This window comes from Anopheles gambiae, chromosome 2, assembly GCF_943734735.2.
Source record: "Anopheles gambiae chromosome 2, idAnoGambNW_F1_1, whole genome shotgun sequence".
In the NCBI taxonomy this organism is placed as follows: Eukaryota; Metazoa; Arthropoda; class Insecta; order Diptera; family Culicidae; genus Anopheles; species Anopheles gambiae.
The window spans coordinates 40,169,340-40,179,994 of record NC_064601.1 but is presented as its reverse complement, the minus strand read 5'-3'; the positions used below and the strand labels follow the sequence as shown (position 1 = coordinate 40,179,994).

Sequence of the window (10,655 nt, the reverse complement as noted above, 5' to 3'; positions counted from 1 at the left end):
GCCAAGTCTTGTAACCATCAACGTTCAAAATACAATATTAGATGCATTCAGGAAGGTGTCGGATATCTCTTATCAGCTAGGACGAGCATATTCAACTGCTTGCGTTAATCCTACCGATGAAACCTGTAACCAATTTCAATCAAGAGGCGAAAGAACTCCGTTCGAGCCAAAACTCCTTTAAACTGTACAAACAACAACAACCAATTTCAATCGCCTATGACCAAAGCCAATGGTTTTCCGTAGTTAAGATAAAGAGTCATTTATTTTTCCAAATCTCGGCACTTTACTATGCTGGTTATCCTATAGTAACAACAATTTCATAGATTTAGAAACGAAGATCGGAATCATTGTTAAATGCATCACAGTTTACTTGCATGATGGAAACAGATTACCATATTTGACCTTAGGCACACGTGTTTGTTGAGGTAAAAAGATAAGATTTTAACAGTATTCCACTCGTTACGGTGTTGCTTATATTATACCTATAAAAAATGGCACGATTGTGAGTGTGTTCCAATCCAATAGAATATGATTCGAACTCTCTCTAGTAACACTTCCAGCCTAAAACTCCAACTCTCCAGGACAGTACTTATCGATCAAGCTTTGGTAGTAGGGCCACAATGCCTCAATATCTGGCAGCGTGATTGATTTGGTGTATAGATCATACCGGCTAGAAAGTGAATCGAACATTACATCATTAGTACACATTTCTCTCTTTTTCTCGCTTTCTGTCTCGCCAAAGCGCGTTGACTCTTATCAACTTACTTGAACATCAGCACCCATTGCTTGGTTTGCTCGTCCTTCTCGTTGGTCAGATGATGATAGTCGCCACCGGAATGCCAAGGGTAGAACGAATGATAGCGAATCATGTGTAGCGCCTGCTCGGGCAGAGTACTACCGTTGTGCTTCAGCACTCGATACAGATACTCGTCGTGGCCCCAGGACATGGTCAGTTGCTCCAACCCGCAGTTGGGTTCGTACATTCCATTCTTTGTGCTGAAGATTGGTATGAAAACAATTAAGCCAATGCAATGATAAAAATGCATAGGCTCCTTCCACCTTCTACCTACTTGTACTTCGGGTTTGCTCCATCCGGATTGTCGACGAAGCTGTCCTCGCGATACACAATGCTTGGGCCCCATTCGCACCCGACCGGGAAGGTATCGCCCACCACCGCCCACTGGGGCTCGCCGTAGAATGCCATCACCTTGCCGAGATCGTGAATCAGCCCGGTCAGATGCAACCAGTCTAGCTCGGGAAACTCGGCACGGGCCCGTTCGGCCGTCTGGAACGCGTGCACAATATTCGGCAGATCGAGATCCGGATCCGACTCGTCGACCAGGTCGTTCAGCCTCTCCAGCGCTTGCCGCACGGTTGCCTTGAAGTGATCGAATTTAAGCCAATCGGCATGGCGACCTACAGAAAGGGCGAATTGTTTAGAACGCATTGTTTAGTAAATAACCATGCTTGAGATTGGTATTGTACTCATACGCAAGAGCGACTTTACGTTTTACGCGCGCGCAAAACTTTCCCTCACAAGCCAGTAGCACATGGTTTTGCGCGTGGCAAAAGAGAGAGAGAAAGACAGGCGCGTCACGCACATGGCCAGTGGTGACTACGACTGTTAGCGTCCGGTTTGTTTATGTTTGTGGCGTAGCGTCATTCGAACGTTATCGAAAAACTATCAAAACAAATCTAGTCATCGTCGCTTATCGGAGGCGCAATCATCACACCAGCGGGGGCCTTGCTTTTGTGGAGTGGAGTGGTGCAAAATCGTAAGTACCTAAGGTCGCCACTTAGCTGGCCTGATTTTGTCTCGCATATTCGCGTGGCAAGGTCCGAACGCGACTCTTGACCCTGTTTTGGCAGGTTGGTTCCGCTATTTGCGTCGTTTCATTTACGCGCTGTTTGTCTCCAGTTCGATAACCGTTATCATGAGCGTGGTTTACGCTTCCTGGCTCTCTCCTCCCTCCAAAAGGGGGTCATAATTTAATCCGGATGGGTGTCGCGCGTAAACCGTATTATTATCTGCGCGGTGCGCAATCGACGGGATCGTACCTTTGACAAAGTCAACCGTTTGATGGGTGTGCATCAGCTTGTACGTGCGCCGGACACGCTCCTTCAGCGGATCGGTTTCATCGACCGTATAGTCCCGGAACTTGGACACTTCCTTGTCTACGAACTTTGGCTCGGGACGTAGCAGCTCCGAGACATCCAACACGTTCGGGTGCTGGAATGGGTCGGAAAGGGCAGAAGGTGACCGTTATTTAAAGTTTGCTTGAGATTTTAAACTCTGTTATCAATGATTTGCACTCTTATCGTCCAACGAACAACATTATTTAATACCTCTTCAATGATAATTCTCATTATGGAAGATTTGTAGTAAATATTATTTCTTCACACAATACGATCGTATAAGCGATCACTACAAATCACACAAGCACACTTTTTCACCCTTGTTTCACTTCACACAGCACAAGAAAAACTTCCTAAAAGTTGTAAACTACTATTGCCACTAGCTGGTGCAGTCGGTTGTCCGATTCGAATGGCAGCAGGCAACCGTTTGATCCTGGCACGAGGCATCTCGCCGTTTTATATACAACCATGTTACATACACACACCCTTGCTGCTGCCACTCACCACCATGGACATTTTAATGGCAAAGAAATCTCAATCACTTTACTGCAACCCCAAGATTAGTCTGGCCACGATGTCTACGTATGTGGCGTACGAGGGGGGGGCACACAAGAACAACAAAAAAACAAACAAGATGATGATCCCTCCAACCAGCAGCAGCAGCAACAGCAGCGTTCTTCCCTTCCAAGCACGGGGTGTGGCGGCGATGGTGATACCGCGATGATAAGCTTAATCGGGTATTGGGATTTGAATTGTCTGATTAGTAGCTGGGTTTTTGAGCATTTTTTTATGTTTTCGATCCTTATTATTTGTATGTTTCGTTATCTGCTCCTATCTGGTAGTATCTTGCAAGATAATAGGCACGGCAGTAATGACGGAATGATAATTCAATCAATCGCTTTTACTACTCCTATTTTTAATTCCCGTTATACGAGGGGAAGATATTCTAGAAATTCTTTAAAATTTATGACCTAGATCTTCGCTAAACACTGTAATACAGTAAGATGCGTTACTGTGTTTGCGCGGAAGGTAGTGTAGCCAATTGGAGTGATAGCCGAGGACGACAAAACGACGCAAAAAAAGCACAAACGGCACGTGAATGCATGAAGGGGGATGCAAATTCGGTGTCACTCTATAAATATATCATATGCTGGAAATCCGGATCAAGCTAGATTCAATTTCGTGCGGCTTGCGATTGTTTTATCCTCAAGCTTGTTCGGGGCACCCTGTGAATGGTGATGTTGTTAAATATGAGATCGCGTAACGGACTAGTAGTAGTCCACACAGTTGTACACTTCGACTATTTGGGGTGTTTAAGTGTTAGTGGGGTTGTGCCTTATAGATTCTTTTCTGAAGAATTTGAAAATTTGAAAAATGAGCGAATTTAATAATCCCACTAGGAGGTTTGTGTACGGATTCAATTGCAACTGTTGTGAACGGTTTACCGGCCACTACCGGAGAAATAGTCACGATGATTACCGGAAAAATAGCCAATAAGTAAAAAGCATCCATCCAGCACCGCGAGTCTCATGGTACAGTCGTCAACTCGTACGACTTAACAATATGCCCGTCATGGGTTCAACCCCCAATAAGAGCGTGCCGCCATACGTAGGACTTTTGACTATCCTGCTATGGGAGGTAATCCAGAAGTCACTGAAAGCCTCAACCCCACAAGTGGTACAGGCAGGCCTCGACCGACAACGGTTGTTGATCCAAAAGAAGAAGATCGATCCAGCGGTCAGAGCTGATGAACGACGACATGCACCTTGAACATATTGATATAGTGTTTTGGTTTTGTATATTCTTATTTAAACATGAATAATAGAACCGAAATCAAGATCACATTCATTGTGATATCAAGCATCTCCTTTTATTCACGATCACTTTAAAGAACTGCATCGTCCATCTCAAATACCTGCAAATTGAATTAGATCGTGAATCAACTCTTGAATTTGAGTTAGTTTACAGAAGTTTTGAAACCGTAGGATAACTTTCCCCTTTTTCTGTAAATATTGTAGTATTTCTGTTTAGTATGCCTCTGTAGATCTTCGTGTATATCTTCAAAATGTACATATTAAAGATTGAGACAAAATCATGAAATCATGAAACACCACCTAAGGCAGTTGTAATTAGCCAGCCAATTGGGACTGGAAACAACAAGTTCGGCTGAAGTACGGACGTAACAAGGATCACGGGTGTTCAGTGATCGCCCGTGTCGCTCTTTAACACAAATCACTGTCACTGGTGTGTGATAACACGTCTCGTGACCCGCAGACACATGTGACTAAGCAGGGCGCGTTGAGAGCATCTTGAAACAACTGCTCCGAAAAAAAGGGCCTACGGTTCGTTGATTGCCTTATCGTCTCTATTTCTGGGGTGTAAGATCATTCGCTTTTTTTGTTACATTCTAAAACGGGTAGAATAATTTCACAACTGTACGATCACGGCGGAGAGGATTACAAAACAGCAAACCCCCACCAAAAAAAAGAGAAGCCAAAGTCTGCAGTTCCAATCTTCCGCGTCGTAAGCGCTATCGAAGGTCAAGGAAAGTGTAGCGCTGATCTAGCAATGAGTTTGCCGTTTTTCCACTGATTCTTTCTTTCTTTCTCCTGAACTAGCCGCACTTCGGAGGCTGCTAATGGTGATGCCATAAAAATCGCACATGCTTATAATTATAATGATGGCAATTACGAAACAATTACACGATGCCAAACGTTATCAAAGGCCGCAGAAAAGTCCGTTGGTCGGTCGGTAGAATGGGAGGTCTGATTGGTCTCGCGAATGTGCGCTGGTACTACTATCGCTCTCTCCGGTAGCTTCGTTCCGGTGGCCAGAAGAAGGGTCGAGAGGCAGCAAATCCATTCTTTATCAGGCAACATTATTGATAGAACATCCACCGTGGAGGAAATGGTGTGCAGCTTAAAGCTGAGAGAATGAATACTGTAAGTAGTAGAGTGGAACAAGATTTTCTTAAAATTCTTTAAATTTGTTACAACAAATTATTGCTTTACAACGTTTTCCGTTTGACTTGGTCAACGTTCAACGAACAGTTAATCATTTTTCAAAAAAATATGGTTTTGAGGTCAGGGTTGTCAAACATGTAGGAAATCGTAGTAATGAATTAAAATGAATGACTATAATTTATCGTATCGTACGATCTTTTTATCGTTCCCGAATATTTTAGAATTCGGTTATCGGTTTATTGACTAGAAATAATAAACCGAAAAACCGATTCATATATCAAACACTGGGTCAACGGTCAAACATCCTTAACAATGGGTTCAAAATCTCAAGCAAATATTCGAACACGTGTTCTACCTTGAATATATTCTAGGGATTGAGAGAGCTAATGAAATTTTAAAAAAGGATTTATGTATTGATCGTCGACCATCGGTGGCCCAACTTTATTTTGTTATCTTACACACTAGATCGTTTTGAGTCAATTCCACCCATTTACCTATTCGAGAGGACAGTGTCACTGCAATCCCCGCGTCCATGCTAGCATTCCCAGTATCTTGCCCTTGCCGGTGGATACCGTTCATCGTACTCGTAGCTACGGCCGACACCGGCATCCGTCCTCCTCGGCTGGCCCCGGTGTCGGGCGTGATATTCCCCATCGCTATCGCTGTTCCGCCCGGACCGGCTGCGCGAACGACGCCTCCGTTGCTGTTTTCTCTCAACCGATGCTTTCCGTTTTCGCGATCGTTTGCTTTTGGAGCGTGATCGCGATCGGGAGGAGCGCCTGTGAGGCGAACGGGACCGTGAGCGCAATCGTGATATCGAGCGACTACGGGTAGCACGTTTAGATTTTTTCGTTCGCTTGGCACGATCGACACGAGTGTCGTCACTGGTGCTGTTGCTTCCGTTGCTACCGTGGCTGCGTGATCTCGTGCGATCGCGACGGGTTTTACTACGGGTACTTTTTCGGCCCCGCGAGTACCGTGAGCTGGATCGTTCCGACCCCGATCGGGATTGTGATCGGGAGCGAGATTTCTTTTTCGATTTCTTCTTCGACCTCGATGAACGGTGCCGGCTTTTGGATTTTTTCTTCTTCGTGTGCCGATCGGTACCGTTGCTGGAACGTTCTGGATCAGACACGGAATGGCCTCGGTTACGGGATCGGGACCGTGGCTTGGGAAGTGTTTCACTGACGAGCACCACATCATCGTCGTCGTCGTCATCGATCACCGTCGTGGGTAGATTGGAGTTTATGATCGGTGTTTTCGGAGCTGTTTGCTTCGGCGATGGGGTGGTCGAGCGTACGGAATGGATTGATCCTTCCTCTGCATCACTGGTCGGTAGCTCTTTTATGGAGGATTCTATTGGAGAATGCCTTTCATCCGAAGCACCATTGTCGGTTGATTCTCGGTGAGGCCGCTCGACCTTCTTTTCCGTTCCAACGGCCTTGATTAAGTTCAGGAACATGTTGGCACGTTTTTTGCGTTCTGCCTGCTTTTCCTTCGCTACTGCCGGTTCCCGTTCCAGGCGTTCGATTGCCGAAGAAGCTACTACAGCTTCCTCAAGCACGTCTGCTCCATCCACTAACAGATCGTTTTCGAGTTCTTGCTTCAAAACGTTCGGAGATTTGGCGATATCCTTCCTCTCGTGTCCGTCGCCGGCGGTTGATTCTTTCCCTACATTGTCACCCCCTTCTATAGATTGTACACTGCTATTTGTCTCCTGATGTTTTATCTCCTGTTGCTTTGTCTCCTTGTCACCGTCCTCTTCCTCGTCGCTTCCCAGCCCAGGCATCGTTTTGACTGCTCCTCCGTCCTCCTTTGATTTGCGTGAAACGAGTGAAAAACTAACCGGCGCCCCCAGCTTCTGGTGCTGAATGTTTGTGACCGGTGCGGCAATCGCCTTCGGTGCAGCCGTGTGAACTGCCTTGATCCCTAGGCTCGGTGTCGTTTCTACCACTGTACCATTTTCCGTCTCCATGCGCACCTTGGCCGGTGGGGGACTTGGAGGCTGCAGTAGCCCTAGGCCAGCCTCACCGGCATTCATCCGCTGGCGCACTCGGTACGCATAGTACGGATAGTATTCGTGGGCCTGATTCAGAAACACAAAGCGTGCATCGTTCTTGGCCCGCAGTGCCTCCTCAAAACTGTACCCATTCTTGGCCACGTAGATCGCCGTCCGATCGATAACGTGCTGAATTGTTACCGCAGGCACAACACCCTTGAATGGCGGAAGTTCCTTCACCTTTTTGGGGCTTTCGCGCTTACCCGGCTGGTGCTGGACTACCGGCTCTTTGTCGTTGGTTCCATCCTTCTCGCTGTCACCACTATCCGAATCACCACTATCCGAATCGTACTGCACCAATCCGGCCAAACCGGTTGATACTTTCTTGATCTCTACGGAAGGCGTGGAACCCTCCGTATAGTATTCGGCTTCGGTGTTGAGGGCGGTGAGTGGTTGGGCTGCTGCCGATGCAACTTCCGTCGTATTGCTCGCCTCTTCCGCAACCATCGTCGGTATGGGGGCACCCGTTATCTTGCTAATCAGTTGCGTATAGGCACAATCGACTGATGGTTTGTACTTGATTGCTGGCACAATTACTTTTGGTCGGTTGAGGAGTTGTGCAGCTGATTCACTGCTCTGCTGCTCTGCATCGGTGCCACTCTCGTTTCCATTCTGCTCCACCGCCTGCTGGTCGGTTGCGATCGGATACTGGTTGGTTCGGAACGCCAGCAGCACATGGCGATAGTAGCGGAACAAACGACCACTTTGGTTGAGAAAATCAAACAACGGATTGTTGGCCTGTTTCGTTTTCAGCAGTATCTCCATCTGCGCGTCCTGGGAGGCAATGAACTTGGCCGTCTTCTCAATGATGGCGTGCTCTTTCATTGTCTCGGGCAGCGGAATGTCCGGCGGGATTTCGAACCCTTTCGGCACTTGGTACGGATCGTCATCGTGCTCGTCGGCACTGGTTCCGGTGCGTTCTTCAACGGTCGCCACTGTGGCCCCTTCCTGCGGTGCGGGAGCGTCATAGTTGAACGGAACCTGATTGCCCAACATCGTCTCCCGTTTGCGGGCCTCTTCTGTGGAAAGATAAATGCTCGTTAGATTACAAATGGATCGCAAAGCTATAGGATGCGCTACCCCCTACCTTGATACATTTCCTCTTCCACCTCATTATTGTACAGGCTGTAGTATCGTTCCTCCTCGCAGAGCTGTTCCGCTTTCTGCTCGGCGGCAGTCAGGCCCTCCAAACGATTCTGATACCCACCGGGCGGTGGTTCGTACGGTGCAAGGTCGTGTAATGCACCGCGCGCATCATATCTGCATCCGAAAGGGAATGTCCAACCCGGAATGCAGCGGAAGCCAGAGAAAGAGACAGGAAAGAGAAAAAAAGCAAAGAACGGAAAAACAAAAATCAGCATCCATCTTCCCAATTCGATGGTCACGCGCTTGCAGACACGTGTATGATACGTTTATTTGATGTCATTTTCGGGGAGGTTCTTTGGTTAGATTCTTTTGCTGCATATCTCAATGAACGTCGCTGCAAGACTATGCAAACATGTTTGTTAGAGACAGACGAGAAAGGGTTTTGTGTACTGGACGCGGAAATTAAGAAACAGAAACCCGGATTCTACCACCCCTATGATGGATAGGTTCCAAATATGGGGAGATTCATGCAACATGAAACGTATGTACGAATCGATCCATGAATTTTCCCTCATTGAAAACCAGGGGTTGGTGGGTTGTTCCCTTTCCGTACTGTCCCACCCGTGTTGCATTCATCTTCGACAGTCCGTGGTGGCAGAGAGATTTGTATTTTTTGCAGTTTGTTTTTTTTTTTTGGTTTTGCTTTGCTTACAACACAAGAAGAATAGAGAAAAAAATGTAGAGAATTAAATCAAACATTTGGAGATGTTTCAATTACCACTTGTTTTATACATACCACTGCCGCCGATCGACTACTTGTTGGGATGGAATTGGTTTTGATTATTTTCTGACCTAAAATTGAATAATATAACGTACGGTTTTTCTTTTCGTGTTTGCTTCTATCGAGGCATTCGGCTTCAGCAAAATCGATTTACGGGGAGGTGGCTCGAACAGCTCGTAAGTCCACTATTGTCCGCACATTTGCCCATGACAGAGATCGTAGCACACAACATGAAACGTTCAAATGATCTCATCGTAGTAAACTGCCAGATGAGGAGGATCATGCTGTGTATTGCGACCGAACGATCCTCCCCATTGCTACAGCAGAAGCTGTGCGATCACACCAAACAGTTTGATTGGATCTCCTCCAGCGGGGGGGTTACTGTCATCCATCAGGCGAGACTCTTCACGTAATACCGTTCCAGTCGGTGTGGTGCGTCGATTGATCTGGATCTGGACGACGCTGCCGCTGTGGCCGGACGATGCTGCGCTGTTTGGCTTAGGCTTGATCGGTACAAACGTTTTGTTTCTGATATTGCATGTGTTTTTTGGTTGAGCAGAAATAAAATGGTATAGAAGGTACATAAAGGAGCTATTAACCTGTCTATTTTCAACTGATTGTCGCCCATCCACGGTATCAGATGCCGGCCCTGATCGATGAAACGTGCTCGCTCGTCGTCGCGGAAGACTTTGCACGAGTACCCGAACACTAGCAGATCGTCAAAGTTGTCCGGTGTGCCGCCGTGGTGGTGATAATGCCCGGTACGGCGCAGTATTCCCGACTCTCCGTTTGCCGCACTGAACGTGGTGGTAGTGGAGGTGGTGATGGTGCCGCTACCTCCCGCACCGTGTATGCCCACTTTGATTCCAGCTCCTGCACCACCAATGCTGCCACCGCCGCCATCTGCTGCCGCCGTCACTCCCACGCCAGGATGATGCCCTAAGCTGTTGCCAACACCATTGCCGACGCCGTTGCTGCCGCCCGCATTGCTTCCACTGCCCATGCCGTTAATGCCCAAGCCACCTCGCAACGCACTGTTAGCAATGTTCCACCGTTCGCTCATAGTGACACGCACGACTGTTTGTTTCGCCTTTGCCACCACACCATTCGCGGTCCCGATTAGCTCCTCCCGCCCGTTCGCTTACACAACAACGCTTCGCACGAGCTACAGTTCAGTTCTGTACAATCGATTGTGGAAGGACGCGATACATTCGGATACGCGCGTCCATGCATTGGCCCCTGAGAACACGACGAAGCACTTTATTTCGGGTTTGCTAAATCTTTCGTAAACAAGCTGCTTTCCAATCGGGCGCGCAGCAAAACAATAGACGCAATGGTAGAAAAATTTTGACAATCAATGTTTTCCTTTTGTCAAGGATTCAGTGTGGCCAGATTATTTTGGCGGTTTTCGGTAGGAGCCCAACATTTTATCTGTAGTTTTCGGTAGGTTAACCGTAGAGTTGGCAACCAGATTTACACATGTAAGTTGGCAACCGGCATACCCGGGTATTCCACACATTTTGATGCAAAAAATTAACGATTTTCATAGGTAAACAATGCTTTCTATATTTTAATGCTGTAAGCAAGTAATGCTGACCATATATTCTCTTCTATTTCATTTATACATAAA

At 47.1% G+C, this 10,655-nt stretch overlaps 2 protein-coding genes across 3 annotated transcripts; both read right to left on the bottom strand.

The window, feature by feature from the left end:
* Positions 1-233: 233 nt before the first annotated feature.
* On the bottom strand, positions 234-2,656 carry LOC1274300 (inositol oxygenase). The gene is made up of 5 exons (XM_313400.5): positions 2,347-2,656; positions 2,059-2,230; positions 1,071-1,416; positions 766-996; positions 234-670 (listed from the first exon to the last, which is right to left on the bottom strand). The coding sequence occupies exons 1-5, from the start codon at positions 2,365-2,367 to the stop codon at positions 562-564; spliced, it is 879 nt and encodes a 292-aa protein (XP_313400.4). The 5' UTR covers positions 2,368-2,656; the 3' UTR covers positions 234-561.
* Positions 2,657-5,510: 2,854 nt separating this feature from the next.
* LOC1274299 (protein suppressor of white apricot) lies at positions 5,511-10,406 on the bottom strand. 2 transcript variants are annotated; one of them, XM_313399.6, is made up of 3 exons: positions 9,625-10,406; positions 8,246-8,418; positions 5,511-8,177 (listed from the first exon to the last, which is right to left on the bottom strand). In XM_313399.6, exons 1-3 carry the CDS (start codon positions 10,086-10,088, stop codon positions 5,635-5,637), a joined length of 3,180 nt encoding a protein of 1,059 aa, XP_313399.6. In that variant the 5' UTR covers positions 10,089-10,406; the 3' UTR covers positions 5,511-5,634. The 2 variants fall into 2 exon arrangements, with proteins under 2 accessions (XP_313399.6, XP_061498322.1); XM_061642338.1 differs by lacking the exon at positions 9,625-10,406 and adding an exon at positions 9,041-9,222.
* Positions 10,407-10,655: the final 249 nt, after the last annotated feature.